The 19,221-nt window shown below is 42.5% G+C and overlaps 1 protein-coding gene across 1 annotated transcript in view; it reads left to right on the top strand.

Annotated features, from left to right (window-relative positions):
- Window positions 1–535: 535 nt before the first annotated feature.
- Window positions 536–19,221, top strand: part of sv2ca (synaptic vesicle glycoprotein 2Ca) — a 29,961-nt gene continuing 11,275 nt past the window's right edge. Inside the window, exons 1-4 of the mRNA XM_056377322.1 lie at window positions 536–692; window positions 6,535–7,331; window positions 16,731–16,911; window positions 18,030–18,181. Coding sequence (XP_056233297.1) covers window positions 6,734–7,331; window positions 16,731–16,911; window positions 18,030–18,181 — 931 coding nt within the window. The 5' untranslated portion in view covers window positions 536–692; window positions 6,535–6,733. The remainder of the gene's footprint in view (window positions 693–6,534; window positions 7,332–16,730; window positions 16,912–18,029; window positions 18,182–19,221) is intronic.

Here is a 19,221-nt window from a genome sequence, read left to right as displayed (position 1 = left end):
GTTTTGTGGAAAAAACTGACGATTGAATGCACTGAAATGCAAAAGAGACGAATCAGTGCGTTCGCAGAATTCAGATGTAAGACCAACCTTGCAACTCACCTGCATAAAAAAAAGTCAAAAACTTTCAGTTTAAGCAGTTTTTTGTTGTTGTTGTTGCCTGAACCATAAAGTTTTGCACTCTTGCAGAAGTCTGGGCCTGTTTGTCACGGTTAAACTACACTATTGTCTAAGACTGAAACAAATAATCGTGAAGCAGTGGTCTGCACTATAAAGTGAATGGAGACTCGCCGACTCTTCTTCGTCTGTTTAGCATTCATGCGTTGCAGTGTTTCACGTCATTCAGTCACCTAACTAGATTGTTCCATCAGACGGAATTACCCGCATCACTCAATGAAATACAATTATTGATTACACTGCCCCCCGCCCCAACCCCCCCCCCCCCAACAGCCAACCACCCACCCCCCGCGTCCCTTCCTCCCTCCCTCCTACCACCGTCTCTCTCTTTCCCTCTCTCCTTTCCTGAAGTGCTGCAGCGAGAGGACTGCATCGGTGGGGGGAAAAAAAGCATTGTCGTGCGCTGGCAAATTACCTCTGATCCTATTCTACAGTAACAAGCCACCGAGATTTTTTTTTCACTGTCTGATGCAATGGGTAACTATCAGCTCACTCCAGTCTTGTCGCTATAAATGATGGTAAGTGATGACTTTTTTTTCTCTTGAAAACATGCTGACTGTGTGACACGAGTTAGAAAAAGCCAGTATTTTCTGTGTCACTCCTCTGTACTCAGCTATATTCGGGCTTACAAGTGATGTTGTTAAGTTACTTGCATCTTTTCATTGATATCTCCAACTAACATCGAGGCTGAGGCGCAGGAATGCCTCATTATTTATTCATAAGTTTGTGTATCATTTGTTAAAAGTTGGGATTGTTTCCGGGCATGTCTGTTTTTTTTTGTTTTTTTTTCCTGTGAGTCCATATGCCTCCTCCAAAAGTAGAGAGAGATTGGCATAATTAGCTGAAAGTAGGCTTCATGCATAAGAATTGATATAGCCTAACTAGGGATGTAGTGAGTTTCAATTTCATACCTTTTTATTTGTCGAATTCACTCATGTTTTATGAGTGACATAAAATCTTTAAATTCATTATGTACAGTGTAGCTTGTTGTAAAATATGTAATTTAAGCTATATCAATGAGGTCTGTCAGTGGATTTGCTTACTTGAACTGTGGTTTGTAAGCTTTAGATGGGTGTATGGGTTTTGGTGACTGCTACCTGGAGCTCATATAGTTTACCCATATTTTGCTCAACAGCATGTTTTTTTTAGGGAAATATTTGTCCTTGGCATGAGTAGAGTTTTGGATTGTTGGCTGCGGACTGTGCATGCTGTAGTGCAATCCAGCCACCTGCCCTGGGGCAGTTAAAGCACTCTGCACTGCCGCCAAAAAGAGGAGAGGATGCAGGAGCAGGCAACTGACTCATCCGCTAACTGCACCTCAAGAGGCAGTGAGCGATTGACAGGCACACAGCCGGTGAACTGGAAATCTGTGGCAAAGTGCTTTGTTTGCAATGCGAAGGCTGCTGTAGTTGTCCTGCTGGGTTTACACTCAAGGCCTCCATCACAGAATAAGTGTTAGATGAGGTAAAGTGATCGCAGGTTGCAGAATTCATTCCTTTGCCTCCACTTATCATTGATTTCAAGTTGATGTAGATTTTTTTTCCCCCTACCATGGTAAACAAGAATCTCATTGTGATTCAGAACGCCCCACCTCGGCATTCAATAACAGCCCCTTCTCAAGCAGCCACACTGACCTGTAATTTTGTTAGTTATCCTAAAGTGATGCAGCATCACACAAGCTATTTTAAGAGGTAAACATTTTCTATGCCAGTGTTTCATGGATAAATGGAAGGAAGGACTCAGTAGAAAGTAAGCTGTGCCAGAAATGATGCAGCGGAGAGTAGAGAGAGCTTCACAAAAAGACTGTGTCTGTACATTGTGTTTAAATGAACCAATTAGTCATTATTTCAGCGGCAAGTTAAAACCAACATTTTATATTAGATTTAAGACTCCTCTTGTCATTTGTGTGTCTGCTAGAATGACAGGGAATGATTTCCTCTCTGAGAGGAGCTGAAGATGTCCTGGTGTTTTTTCTCTCCTGTCAAATTTACAACCTTTGTGAATTTTAAGTACACATACACAATCATTCTGCATCACATTAAACAGCTGACAAAAAGAGCAATTAAGTGTTAGGGAGAGAGAAAAAAAACACCAGCATCCCTTGCCTAATCAGGGTTATTACATCATTGCAACATGAAAGGTCTGCAGCAGACAGTGGTGGTGACACGTTATGTTTTAAAAGTCCTATGGAAACACTGTATTGTGTCAGAAGTGAGGTCTGGCAGGGCAGAAAGACCATATATTTACCAAGATGATCAAACAGAAAAACAGAACAACTCCTCTTCAGTGTGGGATGGGATCTTTTTTTTTTTTTTTTTAATATCTATGAATCCAAAACATGTTTTCTGTCTTTCTGTAGAAATGTAACAATTTATGAATGGAGGAGATTCACAATGTTAATATGCACAGTGGGAAATTCCTTTGGCACAGAAGTGAGTGAAGTCAATACTATTATTAACAATGCTGGCTCCTCATGGGAAGAAAGGCAGATATCAACCTGCTCCAGCTTCATTGTGTATGCACAGATAGATTATGTAACTGTATATGATATAACATTAACATGTCTTGAGATCAGCCGTGAAGTTTTTATCTCCTGCGGTGGAGCGAGAGTGTTGAACAGAGGTGCTATAGGGTTTGAAAGATGTCATCTGTGTGGTGACATGATTCGCTTTATACTGTATGTCCTTTGTTAAACTATTGTTTTATTCTATTCCCCAACCATTCAACATACATTTCCTTCCTCTCTCTCTAAGTTCTTTTATCCAGGCACCACTTCTTATTAATACTTCTCCTGTAAACCCCCCCCCCCCCCCCCCACTCAGTCAGTAATGGCATCAGTGTTTGATGAAATCTCCTAACGGAAGACGTCCTGGGCTGGTTGGGCCTCTGCCTTCCAGATGAGGTCATGGGCTCTCCGTTTTGATGGGATTACATGCGGCTCTGCCCACTTAGAGATTGGACCTGCTCTTTCTGATGCTAATAGAACAAACCAGCTGTCAAGTCACTGTGCTTGCGAATGTCTTTGAAAGGGCAGGACAGTGACAAGTCAAACCAGACTGAGATGGAAAGCATTTGGGAGTTTTGTGATTCCTACAGTGCAAAGGACATAAACTGTTAAACTGTTCAATGTATAGTGTCTGTGTATGGCATTTAACAATAACAACAAACAAAGGAACAAAGCAAGGTAGGAAATTCCTGCAAAGGGTGCATTTATTGTAACATTTATTGCCCTGAGAATAGTTGGAGTATATAAAAAGAAAGGGCACCGCTGCCTTAATTGTTTTGCATCATTAGTTTTTTGTGTACTGTGAAAGAGCCAATGTCTGGACTACGGGACTGCACTTAGCCAGAAAAATAAATAAATAAATAAAAGGCACTATTGATTTTGCTTCAAGTTCCCACGAAAAACATTAAGTATTTGTCTCCTCCAGCAGTTGTGGGTTAAGCAACCTGAATTTCTAGGACCAGAATTGATTTTTTACTTCTTACTCTTACAGCCTGCACGCTCATTCCAGTCCGTTTGGTGACTGCTGGACAACACCAACACTGACATCAATCCTTTGGTTGACTTTTGTTGATTGCAGGAAACCCCCATTGTGCTGATAATTGCTTAGGCTGTTTATTGCTATTATGATCATTGATATGTAATATGGTGTTTTTTTTCTGTCAAAATGCTGACTATTAGCTGCATCACTTTGCCACTTTTAGCTAATGATCCATGATAAGCAATGAAAGGGTCTTATAAAATGACAGAGTTAGTTGGATATTAACCTTTTCTTTTTTTTTTTTCTTTTCCCTGAGTTGGATATTTGGCCAAAACTCCTCCTTTAACTCTAGTGCCTTCATCTGTCTTCATATTCATGCAAGAGGAGATTTGGGGCCAAGTGATAGCTGACCCAGTGTTTTTTCAGTATTTTAAAGAGGTTGAAGGAAAGCAGGGCCACTATCCATCATGCAGACAGAGGGTATTGCTAGAGCAAGGCCTATTTTCAGCCATCCCCACATGGTTCACAACAACGATACGCACACTTTATTAACTCTATTTATACCAATTATAGAGAACAGCTATGCCCTGGGTTCAGTGTGGATGAAGCTTCTTTATGTTCCAATGCTTTTCCTCATCACCTTGTTGGTTTGTCAATAATCAATGTTTAGAGTGTTTGGTTACCTTGAAGGGAAGTAATGAGGGTGTGAACTGAACATAGGTAAAGAGGTGAAGAAGATAGGGATAATAGAAAACCAGGATATACAAATACTGGACTTACAACTGACATTGAGGCCTGGGTGACGGCAATAAGTTGGAAAAAGGACTAGTGAGCTGGTCATGGTCTACAAATGCGCAGATTATTTTAAATGGAAGAATTAACATTTTCTGACAAACAGGCATCAGTGGAAACAGTAGATTCTAATAGGGGAGCCTGAGAGTGAGGCAAGAAATAGAGAAGATACAACTTAGAGACAGCAAAAAGAAAAAGTGTTGGTGGTTATCCAGTTTGATTGTGATTGCTCTCATTGCTCGGGCTGTCTGCGCTGTCGGGGTCTCGTCAGCTGTGGTCAGGTGAGGTCGGTCGTCTGTGTGCTCGGGTGTCCTCTGAGCTTCATCACCACTGACAGCGGGCCTCAACATACACTCCATTGATTCTCTGACAGGCAGGCTCCACCAGGATGCATCTCCTTTTGCCGGTGTGTGTATGTGTGCATGCTCATTGTAAGTAAAAAAAAAAAAAAAGAGAATGATGGCCAACATGACCTGATCCCGAAACAATAAATGACATCGGTTCAGTGACACCACTGAACCCTGACATGCTCCTGGCAGAGTGTTCGTCTACTGAAGAATTCAGAATTCATTTTCTTTAAATGTTTAATGTGCACCTCACCAGCGATTCAGGGAACAGTTGCTTTTGGACAAAAGAAACAAACAGATTGCTAAAAAGCTGCTGTATGAATCATCCTTGTGAATGTCTGAGGCACCACCCGTGTCAGTGGAGGTATTACAAAATTATCGGCCCATGTGTAAAGGAGTGTGCTCATAACCACAGAAGTCATCCAATGAGCCAAAAGGGATTAGTGGAGTCACCTTGAATCAGCAGTGTCATTTTACCCAGTAAAATGGCATTATGGGAGCTGGAGCTGGCCCTGTGATTTGTGTCCTCCTGACAAGGCTTCAGTGTTCATTAGAGGCTGTGGTGAGCAGCTCCTAGACACATGGGAACCGCACACACACATACACACACTGGACAGCTCTGACCATCCCCATCCTATTCCTAAGTATCCATCTTATCTAGAATATTTCATATCATGTAATAAATTTAGTATTTTCTCATTTAACTGATTGAATTTCATCATTTTGTATTTGGTTGGTAATAGTTGTGAATCCGTTCTATGACACATTATAGAATAAAGAGGTTGGAAGGAGCCTGTGGAGGCAATGTGATGATGAACTGTGGATCACAGTTTGAGCACTTGCATGAAATCATGTTACATCATTCACAGTGCTGGGCTGGGGGGGGCAGGAGGGGTGGGGGGTCTCCCTCCCCTCAGAGCTGGTCTGCCAAGATGGGAAAGGGCTTCCCCATCCATGCTGCGTGTGCGCACACTCACATGTGTGCGTAGCATGTTTGAGATGTGTGTGTATCTGTTGATGCGTTCTTCCTGCAAGTGTGTGCGACTCATTCGATGTGTCACAGATACCTTCCCTACACAAAATTAGAGGCCTTAGAGAAGAAGTATTGTGTCACTGTGTGTGTGTCAGAGCGTGCATTTATCTCTGTATCCACATGTGACCATTTCTTCTTTCCTCCTTCCTTTGCACGGATTAAATATGACAGTGCCGTTCTGGTTGGATTGTCACTCCCATTATAATAAACCAGCTCTTTATTGGGGGCAAATTGATTTTGAGCAGAGCCTTGTTTATTAGCTTCTGTTCCTCAGAGCTGATCATGAGTCAGCAGATTCAGCATCTCCGTTTAAAATGCTCATCTCTCCAAAACTACGGTCAACTCATGAAATATAGAACAAGGAGAGCGCCCCTGGAAATTGAATGTTCATTTTGAATAAATACTGAACACTATACAGCCAAAGCCTTTTTCTTCACGTCACTCCGGATGATTAAAAGGCCTGGGAGAATGGCCAGTGAATGATTAAAGAGGGTATGTGCTGTCACTGCAATGTCACCTGTTAGTCTGGGATAGTTACGAATGTAGCGGGGGGAGACATGAGTTACGGGCACTATCTGATGATCATCTCCCTCTCTTTTACTTTCTTTCTTTTTCCTTTCTGATCTGTCCCCTGTCCCTTCTCGTTCTCTCTCTCTTTTTTTTTTTATCTGTCTGTCTCTTACCCTTCCCCCATCTCTTTCAGCCCGGCCAATGATTGCCACAGCCATTGTGGGTTATCTCCTGTGGTGACTGCAGACTCAAGAGTTTCCTTCCCTGCTGCATCTTGAGACCCACTGATCTCACCATTCTCGCAATCCTCCCATCAGCTTGCCCCTCTTCCCTCTTTCTTCTACTTCGAAGTATCCTTTGAACCCCCCTGAAGACCTACCGGTGGAGCCAGAATGGAGGACACTTACAATAACAGGACTTCTCTGGTTAAGGGGGCCAAGGACATAGTCAAGGAGGCCAAGCGGCATGCAACCAAGAAAGTCAACAAGGCGGTGGACCGCGCCACAGACGAGTACTCATCCCACCGCAACTACAGCCGATTCCAGGATGAGGAGGACGGTGACGAGGATTTCTACCGGAACCCCCCGAGGCAGGATGGAGAGGGCTACCATGACAATGAGGATGGCTCAAGCGATGCCACAGAGGGCCACGATGATGAGGATGAGATCTACGAGGGCGAGTACCAGGGGATCCCCTCGGCGGGAGATAGCAAGCATAAGGAGGGCCAGGTGGCACTGGGGCAGCCGATGTCAGATGCCACAAGGGACCGTAGGGAGCTGGAGCAGGAGAGACAGGCTGACGAGGAGGAGCTGGCCCAGCAGTACGAGCTGATCATCCAGGAGTGTGGCCACGGGAGGTTCCAGTGGCAGCTGTTCCTGGTGCTCGGGTTGGCGCTCATGTCAGATGGGGTGGAGGTGTTCGTGGTGGGCTTTGTGCTGCCCAGCGCAGAGACAGACATGTGTGTGCCCAACTCCAGCTCGGGATGGCTAGGTAAGGGAAGCCTGTGTGTGTTGTTGAGTGTGAGCGAGTGTGCCGTGCATCTACTGTGGGGAAAAAAAATGCAGTTCCTTCAATATTAATTAAATTGCACGTGCTAAAACACCTAATACTTGCAATGCAACTTCTGCATGTAAAATGTATGGCTGTGCATACAACATGGACTAAAACGATGAAGGGGAGAAAATAACCCTGATGATGTCATATTAGCTTGGGCCTGGAGACTACAAATTTATAACAGAAAGCCATGTTGGTGGCATGGAGTGTGAAAGACGTGCGTTTACCAGGAAGGTAATGCAGAAAATGTGGCTTTCAGTGTTTTTGGTGCTGCACCCACTCTAGGTCCACATGATCAGAGGACATTATCCAATCAGTATGATGGATAACTGTGCAGGATGAGCTGCAACACAAGCTCGCAAACATCAGTGTATGATTTTAACTATTTGATCATAAAATATGTTTTTGGCTCAAAAAGGGACCTATTTAGTAAAATAACCTAATTTTTCTGGTGGTGTGGCCGCCTTTGAATGTAAAGGTGTAATTGTCATGCATTCTACATACTGAATAGTATGCAGTAACAGTACTCGGTATTTTCCAAGTGTAAGCATGTTACTAATGAAAGTCATGGTTTGGGTGGGGCCACACTACTTCCTGTTGGGTATCGTTTGACAGAAAAGATAAAAGAATAATTCTGTGTATTTGCGCTTTACGTGTCACACTTTATCCTATAGTCGTGTTTCACATGGATGAGGTGTTTCGGTCCACTGGTCTCTGTGTCAGGATTAAGAAGGCAGCTAGTATTCCCTGTGTGCTCTGTGTGTTGAGCAGGAGTCCCAGCAGGGCCCGTGGCTGCAGGTGTATAATCCATCACCACAGAGCTGTGTACAGGGGGCTGACTCACTGTGTCTGTGCCAGAGTGGCGAGGACATTAAATCAGGCACACAGACCTTAGATACTAACTGCCACAGTGAGACATGACAATGCATCAACTGTACCGCATCATCTGATGCAAAATTGATATGGCAGGGCCTCTTTGAGACTGGAGGTTGTGACAGAAAGTGTGAAAAAATATGGATTATAGTGGGTAAATGTGTAAAATAAGAAATTTACACACCCTGCCAGGCGTGAAATATTTATTTTTTTCATCATCATCATAATTTAGATTATAGTTACAGTATACAGTATATATAAAATTGTTTATTTAACCCTGTCAGATAACAAAAAGTCAATAATTATTGCTTTATTGCATCTATATGATAGTAAATACACAGATTGCTCAGATTGGAAGTGTAAATATTATTTTGACATGATGAAACAGTTTGTTAATAGCATATGTGAGGAGTCACTGTTAAATCCTCACAGGATGTGACTACATTTTTCTGTCTCTTTCCAAGTATCCACGTAAACTCTTCTCTTCCTCTCTAACCAAGCAAAGTCCTGCAGGCATTCATGCTCTACGCTCTGCTTCTCCTTGTTCGTGACTCCATCCCTCACCCCCTGTCCCTCCCTCTCACACTCCATTCTATGTGCCTCTCTTTTCTTCTCCCATCCTCCCCCATTCTCCTCTCTTTTCTCCTTCTGATTGCCCTGAGGCTCCTCCCCGTTGAGGTGAACATGATTGGTGTTTTTTTTGTATGTGTGTATATGTGTGTGTGTGTGTGTGTGTATGTGTGTGTGTGTGTGTGTGTACATGTGTGTGTGCGTGTGCATGTCTGAGCATAGCCTACATGATTACTATGACCTTGCTGCTATCCATTTGGAGTTTTCCGGAGTAATTACACTTAACTACAGCCAACAAAATGAGGTGAGTGGATGTCTTACAGGTGCCATGGCAATATTTTATTGCCTTGAAGTGCAGAAATAAACCACAGCCAGTTAAACCTGTCGATGATTTTGATTAGGGTGGTTTCATTTTTCACGTTTTTTTTAATTTTAATATATCCTTTATTTAACCGAGCAGAACAACGTTCTTATTTTGCAATGACAGCCTTACAATAAGATGTCGTCTTCATGGTGGTCTGTTGGTGGTGCACAAGGCTAGACCTCCCACCATGAGATCTGGGAACAGTTTTAGCAGTGGTACCTGCAGCTTGGTTGTATGTTCAATTTAACACACTTGGCAGATTCCGCATGTGGAAAGTCGGTAAAATATCATGTCCTTGTTACTGCGCCACAGTGGCTCCTACTGGTTGGTTGTTGCTGCACGAACAAGGTTTTTTTTCCCACCTGTGTTACACCCTCTTTGTGACACTCTATATCTGTACTATATATATATATATATATATATATATCTCCTTGCACTTATTAAATAGATGTATTACTTGGGCCAAGGTCTCCTACTGCACTGAAGCTCTCTAGTGATGTCCCTCATGCTTTGGATAAAAGCATCTGCCAAATGAGTAAATGTAAATGTAAATATACAAGAAACAAGGTTTCTCTAATTGGGATCTGGGATTAGAGAAACCTGATTTCCCCAGATAGACTAAAGCTAATTTCTTGGTATACATGTAACCATTTGTCTAAATGGCTTTTTATGTATGAGCAGGTGCATGACAAAGATTTGAACTTCATCACTGAAGATGAAAGGAGAAATCATCAAGCATTAAATCAGTCAATCCAATGTCCAATTAAAGCTGAAACTAACACAAAGTACACGGTTTCCACAGCTGGAATTTTGACTATTTGTGCAAATCAGACACATTTGTGTTGAGAGGAAAAGCTGTGTACTCTCACTACAGAGTCAGTCATCTTACTGCGTAGTATATCACTGTTACAGTAAAGGTAAGTGAAGTAATACTTCAACCAAAGTAAGGTCCTGGATTTACAGTAACCAGGTAACTACACAGGAAAATATTGCTTAACCAGATTTCTCTGAGTAACCAGGTTTCGTGCGTGCAGGTAAACGGCAGGTGTTTCGGCTGAGGCATGTGGCTGTTGACATGACCAGTGATGGAGTCAGCAGTAAAGTGGAACAGGCCATTCCAGAGGAATAAAAGACAACCCCCCCCCCCCAATTTAATAGCTTTTAAATAAATCAAACTTTCAAAAACACAGTTGCACAGCAAACAATAAATTATTCATTTTATTAGAAATTTCACTTCACAGTCTGGAATCATTTGAATTACAGAGTTTCTCAAAGAGCCATTTGGTGTTTGGTTAGTTCCACCTGAGCTGGACTCCCATCATAGTTGCATTGTGCAGCTCCATTAACCATATAACAGGCGGAGACAGACGCAAGCTGCATGGACTGAGCTGAGTGTAATGGGATGGGATGGATGACTAAAATGCTGATTAGATTACTGAATTCAATTTGGTCCCACCAGTATCCAGATCTCGCAGGAATCTGTAACGCTACATGGGAATCAAGGACGGAGAGTTGGGGGTATAAGAGGTGGTGACATACTGTAAACACTTTAAATGAGAGTGGACGATGTGGGAAGGAAGCAGGAGGGAAAACGAACGCTGTGAAACGCAATATGTGTGATGAGCAGGGGAGAGGAGGGAGGAGGAGGAGGGACAGCTTTGAAGCAGAAAGATTGCCAAGTTAGAGAGGAGTAATGGGGAGAGAGGTGTGGGTGGATGGGATCAGAGAGGTGGAAGATTGGTGGTATTCAGCACACCAACAATGTGAGGGAGAGGCTTAGCTATCATCTCAGACACAACAGACAATGGGAACGCATCACCCTATCATTACTTATTTGTTCTCTTAGGCTGTCTTTTCCCTTCTGAAACTCCCCTCATTTCTCCCTCTCTCACTCTCAACTTGTCTCTCCTCGTTTTCATTTAACAGCCACCTCTTCTTCTCTACCGTCAATGCTTCCCCTTCCCTTCTCGTCTCCGATCTACTTTCCCTCCTTCTTCTTCTTTTCGTCCTTACTTCCCTGTCTTCTGATCTCTCGTACCTTTTTCGTTCTTTCTTGGCTTCTTTCTTTGTGTCCCAGCTTCACTCTCCGTGTCCTCTCAAGCTCGATCTCTACATTACCTCTCTCCCTCTTTGTCTCCTTTTTTTCCCCTATCGTTCCCCCATCTTTCTCCCTGTGCGTAGGAGCCAGCTGGCAGGCTATGTGGGGCTGCGTGGTCCAGGGGCAGCTGAGCGTGGCTAAACTGCAGTAAGATCGCAGCGTCACTGCGGAGATTACACTACTTGAGTAGTGCAGCTCCACATTGTGTGGGAGAGGAAGAAGGGGGAGTGTGTGACGGGACTGAGTGTGTGCACATTTGAGCGCGCATATGGACCAAACCTGCTGCCACCAGCAATATCAGCCACAAGTAAACCATGTCTAACTGCTCGCTCTTATCACAGCTTCATAGCATCACTGTATTTCATGCGAATTATTCACAGTCTTTAATGTAATGAAGGTTGGATCATTACTGATGCTGAGTGAGTCATTTTAAACCCTGCACTTGCAGCCCTACAATAGGTTACTCTCATATAGATTTCATTGAAATCCTGCCCCCACTGAAATGACTTAAATATGACAAAAAGCTTCAATCTCTTTTCCTGCGGAGGTGGCAGAGGACGGAGGCATGAATCCGATCAAACTGACACGATGTAGTACAAATGTGATTACACGCTGCTCAGTGTAAAGGAGCTGATGACAGTGGAGCAAAGAGGAAACTAAGGCAAATAAATGAGAGTGAAAAGCACGGAGGAGAAGACAGAGGAAGAGGAGTGAAGAGAGGGGAGAAAAGGGAGGAAGGGAAAATGAGAAGTGAGCCAAGAAATTGGAAAGCAATAGGAGAGGACGCAAGCTGAGAAAAAAGAAATGGAGGAAAGGTTTGGAAAGAAAAGGGGGAGGAGAGGTGAGGGAAAGGGAGAGGGGATGAAATGAGTGGCAATGAGGAGATGGAGAGAAACAGAGAGAGGGAGAAGAACATTTTCAAACACAGAGAGGTACCACTGTGTAGACGTTGTACGCACCAGGCATGCTGTTGTATGATAGTATCATCACTATGAATAAAACAGGACGGGTGGGTTTTTTTGGGGTTTTTTTTGCGCAACGCTGAAACAGTTTGCACCGCTAAGAGCGAAGAGCATCAAAGCATGAAATCAGAGAAGAGGTCGTGATGCAGCTCAGCGCTCCCACGGCTCTCAGGGGGCTCCTCAGGATGTGACAGGACAGAAAACACTGCACCAGGGCCTTCCCCTTCCTCCCCCCTTCACTCTCTCGCTCTCTCACCCAATCCAGCAATTACTGAACTCTCCTCCCTCATTACCTTTCTCTCTCTTTTGTCACCCTCAAACCCCTTCATTGCCTCTGCTCTTTCTTCTGCTGCTCACATATTTCATCCGCTTGCATTTGTGCTTTCTCCTGCATAAATTTTCTTTTTTCTTTTTTTTTTTTAACTTCCCTCCTTCATCCTCAGCTCCTCAGTGGTCAGTTCAGCCTCACCAGAAAAGATTAAATGTATTTGAAATATTTTAATCTATGAATTAGATTTACTCTTTGGTCCTGTGTGTGTGTGTGTGTGTGTGTGTGTGTGTGTGTGTGTGTGTATGCGTGTCTGTGTGTGTGTGTGTGTGTGAGTGTGTGAGTGTGATGTTATGCTCCATATCTTAGCTTAAAAGAACAACGCCTTGAAATTTGTCTTGTCTTTAGAGTGTGCCTTTGATTTTGCTGAATATTTACCATTCCTGGAGATGTGTTTTGACATCTCAACAGAGTGTCATGGGGCAAAACCTTTTGCTTCTGCCTGAGAGGTCTCCTGACACACTGTCATTTTCTGATGGTGCTCAGAGTCTATATGGGTCATCAAGTCTAAATTCAGCTGTATTTCACACTCTTACGGCGAGACAATTTGTATCAGCTGGAATCTGCTCAAGGAATATTTTTTTGCTTCTAAACGCGTCTAATCGATGTACATCTCTCCTCTGCAGAAAACCAAGCCTTTACATTTCACTCCTTCTGCAAGTTCAGAGGCGAAATTTCAGTCTTAGAATTAGGCCGAATTGAAGTCTATTGATTGCACCACTCCTCTTACTTTGCAGGCCTGAGAAAGGATGGCTCTACTAAATCAATGACAGGGTAGTAGCGGGTGAACGAACTCGGTGAAGGGGTTTCATTAATTAAAATACTCTAGCTGAAGCTCTTGTGGTCCAGCCTTATCATTTCCAATGTGTTCTATTGACAGATTGACTGTAGCCTCAGCATCAGTCTAATGAAATGTTGAAACATTTCATGGGTGACATGGGTGAACTGGCTTGTGGGGATCATCAGATGCAGAACATTTATTTACCATTACGTTGATTTATTCATATTGAACACATTTTATAGGAATAAAAACACTATTACATAACCTCCACCCCAGTAAAGACGCAGAAGAAATATTATCGTTAAAGATATATCAATGCAAAGATAGGATAACCTTTAAAACATTGCATTGTGTCAGCTGGGTCCATGGGCAAACCCTTCAAAGCTTAACTGAAAACCTGACCACGAAGACGACAGCAGTTTTAGTCAAAAGCCCGGGTTGTTATATTCCATCACCAGTGGATTGTCTGTTACCTTTCAAAAGATAGAAAATCCTATTTAGGCTTCAAAACATTTAACTGTGACACCCACCCACATGTTACTGTCACTGAAGGTAACGTCTATGTGTTGCCAACATGGAGTAAGGAGTAATCTAATTTTTCCATGTTGGTTTTTAAAGAGCTTTGTATTTTGACAAAAGTATACAAAGAAAAAACATTTCAGTGATCCAATGAGCAGATGCATGTGAGGAGTCATTTGTTACTTTGGAGTAAAATATTATGGTAACTGCTTGGTAGGAGTCCAAGCGCTATACAATATGTGACTGTATCACACCAAAGTTACACTGAATGTGGAGCGTGACTCAGAAACAAATTAGAAATGAGGCAAAGCAGACAAGACGATGTTGGAATATGTGCCATAATTCTCTGACATGACAGGTTAATGCTACGCAAACCACTCTTTGGTCTTTTGGTGGTGAGACAGACCTCATAATGTTAAGGGATGTCTGTGCTATTTTCGGATTATATACTACACTACTTTCCATTTTCCTGGTGCAGGCACTGCTGACATCATGCTCTCCGAGATGCCGTGCAGCAAGTCGGACAGAACATCAATAAATTCATTACGTAATAGACTGTCCTGTGAAGGATTTACTCATTTGTCAGTCTTATTGCTTTATTTATTTAATTTTTTTTAAGGGCACTAAAATAGCAGGAATCAGAGGCTCTTACTTTGTTGGATTTTTTCTCTAAAAACCTAAACCCCCCCCCCAAAAAAAACGAAAAGAAAAAAGAAAAAAAATTGTTTATTGTTTGTATGAAAAGTTGAGTGCAGAAACAAAATGAAAGGCCCTCTGGATGTTTGGATGCATGACATTTAAATGCGAGGCCAGTGGGTGTTTGCCTGCGCACCGTATTTCTAGCCTCTCCTTAATGAAGCAAATGTGAACTGTGCGTAGACTGAAGACTTCCTTTAAATTTAGAATTGAATTTATGGTACCTTCAGGCGAGTATCTAGATGGCTGCCAAATGTGACAGATAGCTGGGTTTTGACCCCTGAAGCGAGAGAGTCAAACAGATATCTGCTCACAGCGGAGGAGAAGAAACCTGACTGCAGACATTACAGGAAGGAAACGCATCTTGCTGTTAAGATTATTGTAATGGGATGAACAGAGTGTCCCCACGGCTGAGTCATATCACTCCATGTAGGACTGCCACTTTCGCATTCTTTTCTTTTTTCTGTGGATTTATTTATTTCATATATTTATGAATACAAATATCCTTTCAGGTTTATGTTTATATGCCTTCATGTGTCTGTAATATTGTCTGTTAGTGAAATATTCAGTGTTTTAGCCTGGAACAGAAATCTCAAATAAGGAATTTCAAAATGGGAAAAGAAAATGCAGTTGAAGCTGCTCTTTGCATGAAGGCTGCTAACCACATAATGCCAGATATGACGTGGACTAAAGCAGTGACACTAGGCTCCTGTCTCCAGAGCAGATTCATGGTGATCAGAGGGAGAAATCAATGCTGTTTTGTTGGTGCATTGATCCCATTTGTGATGAGAGAGATTCAAAGAGCACGGAGGGCCCTTTTGTAAAGTCACCCTGTATTACTGTTCACATTTGTCTCCTCATTGATCAGAGCCTGTTTTCAGTCCTTTACACACTGTATTTACTCAGCAACGATAGAGTGTGTTACTGGGGTCGAAGATTTTCCAACTGGGTTTCAGGTTCATTGTCATCAGTCAATTTTTAGGATCCAGTCAGATTAGTAGGAATACTGTGGCTTTAATTTAGAGAGAATAGGTGTGATATATAGCTTGGGGAATGTGTGTCTGTGTGTGTGTTAAACTATAAAATATTTTGAGTGATATCAGCACTTACATCTAGCAGCTATTTAATCTATTTGTCCCCTTTTTAAAACAGCACGATCATCTATAAACGTAACTTTCCATATGGAGTCAGTCACTGAACATAACTTCCAATTCACTGATGAACATTCAGCAATAATGGAGGCACAAGCTTAATGTGGCTCCATATTTTAATTTGACACTTCGCCATTTGCCAGCAGAGGCACATTTGGAGGAAACGATTTCTAAAAAAGCTTCTTGGCTGAAAGTCAGTGTTGGGTGACTTTGACTACTTAGGCTGAGATATTTTCAAAATCTGATTCCACTAAGTTGACATTCACTACAGTGAGTCTTATTTTATGGTAAAATGGTGATTATAAGAGTGAAAAATGCAAACCTGTGAAGATCATCTGTTCAAGCTGTCAGTAGTGAATGAGTGTCTGTCGTAGCTGCTCTTACCACTTCGTCTTATTAGCAACACATAATTGCTCTTTGGCTGAAATGCTTTGTTAAAATCAGTGGTAAGCAGCAGATGACTTCCTCTCATGTCGCATGTCAGTTACAATGAACATGTTAAAGAGGTGTGTCTCGTAATGACTCCGAAGCTCCCCTCATCCCTAGTGGTCTTTATAGCATCTTATAACTCTCACCTCTCATCAGCATCACGGTTAGCCTGGAGCTTTTAGCAGCTAACAAGCAGGATATTTCCAATAATAATTAATAATAATGATAATGATGATGGTAATACTGTTCCTATATATATCACGTATAATATGCTTGAATTTGCTTGAGTATGAATGAATATATATATATATATATATATATATATATATATATATAATATATATATATATTCAAGCAAATTATACGTGAAAAAAAGACTGTAGTGAATGTAGTGATAAAGACTGATGAGAGCACTGGCACCAAAATCACCTTTATTAACCTCGAGACCAAAGTGTACAAACTCAGTCAAACATATGCACATGCAGGAATATAGAAATGTGAGGTGATGCACTGTATATTGAGGCAAACAAAAAATCAGGCTCCTCTCTCCTCCTTCTCTTTCCAGGCAGTGTTGTTTACTTGGGGATGATGGTGGGGGCGCTCTTCTGGGGAGGGATGTCTGACAAAGTGGGCCGCAGACAGTGCCTCCTCATTTGCATGTCCACGAATGGCTTCTTCGCCTTCCTGTCATCTTTTGTCCAGGGATACGGCTTGTTCCTCCTTTGCCGTCTCGTCGCAGGCTTCGGGTGAGTCTGATACAGCGGAGGTCATTCTGGGGCCGAACGAGGATGGCAAGCCGTCGGTTTAGATGATCTGTGAAAGTTCAGTCAAATGGTACACCTCAAAATCCTCTCTGGCAGCAGGATGGTCACACTATCTAAATGTATGCACCAGGGCTACATCAGTCACAGTAAAGAATTCATGTCTATGAGGCAAAATCTATTTGAAGAGTGTTTTCCTGTAGTAATTAGGAGGGACAGAGACGTGCTCTGTCCCTCCTAATTACTACTCCCTTCGTTGACTTCAACTGAATAATTGTCAGAGTTGTTGAAAAAAAGCTCAAAGCAATTTCCTTTACTGATTACTTAGAGCTTGTTTTTCTCTCTCACTGCTCTATACAGAAAGTTTCTAAGATTCTGACTCCTCATCATAGAACGTTTACTATACATCCATCTGTTAAGTTTCCTTTCCAGCTAAATTAATGTTATTGTGCTATGCTTTTAGGATGCAGAGCAGTAAGAACTATTAACAGACAATGTTAAAGCCAGCGGCAGTGGCATCCTCACTGCATAAGGAAAACGTCTAGAAATCTTAGAATCTCTTAAAATAACCAGAGTGTGTGCAAAGGATAGATGGTGTGTCATCCTCTTGCGACATAGGAACATGGTGTACACTGTGATTTATTGTGTCCTCTTCTTTGGCAGGGTAACTGTTCCTTTAAGAGCTAATTTAGTAATTGCGGCTCCATCATTCTCCTCAGAGTCCTTCAGAGTAATTGAAAAGGCTTTCTAAACTGCCAATTCAACCTGTGCCATGAGGAACTGGCACTACAGGATTTTTTTGTATTATGTTTTGGCAAAAACAAAAAAAATCTGCTTAGCTGTGCTTGTTTTTTGCTTACTTTGTCTCCTTTATTATTCTGTGCAATGACCTTTCAATTAATCCTATTTTTAATGGAAAACAATCCAAAAAATAAGGCCACAAACTGAGGGATGAAGGCAAAGCATGTAAAAGCAATCATAAATGCAACTACTGTATGTGAAACAAGTAAACCTTAAGGATTCATTAAGTTCAGTTTCTGCCGTGTTTGTGGCTCCACCTGCCTTACTCCCACTCACTTTCCCATTCTCTCTGGTTCTTGCAGGATAGGAGGCGCTGTGCCCATCGTTTTCTCCTTCTTTGCAGAGGTGTTGTCCAGGGAGAAGAGAGGAGAACACCTCAGCTGGTTGTGTATGTTCTGGATGATTGGAGAAATCTATGCATCTGCTATGGCCTGGGCCATCATACCACACTATGGTGAGTTTACCAGCTAGAAAATGTTGTATTACACATACACCCATCTGGAAATGGCACTGTGCTTGGGATTTTGCTTTATAGTAAAGAAAGAAATGCTTAAAGTTATTGTCTTGTGAAAGCCTTGCCAGGATTATATGTAACAATATTGATGAGATGCTTGGCAACGTGACTTCATGCTAAGCTCCTTACTACAGGTTACAAAACTGCAAGGCTTCCCTGTGGCTGTGGGTAGAAGTGCCAGTTTTCCCTGCCACGAGAATCAATCACTTAATAGCTTTAAGTGGCTGCAGACTGGGAGAGGCAGAGGTTAAGAGATTAACGTATGCATGGATCCCACGGTGCAGATACATGCTGAAAGGGTTAGGGTGATTTATGACAACACTGCGTTAGGTATCAGCTGGACTCATCAAGAAAAGAAACAAAAAGTAGGGAATGAGCTTTCTTCCTCTACTCTTTTCCTACTTCATGCTTTTTTCCCCCCAACCTACTGTCCCTTCCTTTTACAGCCTCCTCTCTTCTCCTGTTTTGTACTCTCCCCGTCTCTCTGCCTAACTCTGTCCTTCCTTTTATTACCTCTCCTCTCTCTCCATTCTCTGTCTCTGCAGAGTGTTCTTCTTGATCAAGCATAATTAGGTTTTTCTCCTTGCTCTAATGGGACAAAGCTACAGCTAGAGGTGATTTATGGCCAGACCATGCTTTAGCCAACCTGTGACGTCAGGGAGAGAGTGACAGTGTGTGTGTGTGTGTGTGTGTGTGTGTGTGTGTGTGTGTGTGTGTGTGTGTGTATGTGTGTGTGTGTGTGTGTGTGTGTGTGTATGTGTGTGTGTGTGTGTGTGTGTGTGTGTGTGTGTGTGTGTGTGTGTGTGCGTGTGTGTGCGTGCGTGCGTGCGTGCGTGCGTGCGTGCGTGTGTGTGTGTGTTGCTGTAAGTGGCGTGGATGATGTTTTACTGGGCTGCAGCCACATACAGGTCTTCTTCAAGGGAAATTGAAGGCAATAACATCTGACACTGTAAGAGGTCATTCAAGTTAACACACACACA

This window comes from Seriola aureovittata, chromosome 5, assembly GCF_021018895.1.
Source record: "Seriola aureovittata isolate HTS-2021-v1 ecotype China chromosome 5, ASM2101889v1, whole genome shotgun sequence".
NCBI lineage: Eukaryota > Metazoa > Chordata > Actinopteri > Carangiformes > Carangidae > Seriola > Seriola aureovittata.
Note: the sequence above shows the minus strand (reverse complement) of the source record. Positions and strands in the feature narration are given on the sequence as shown.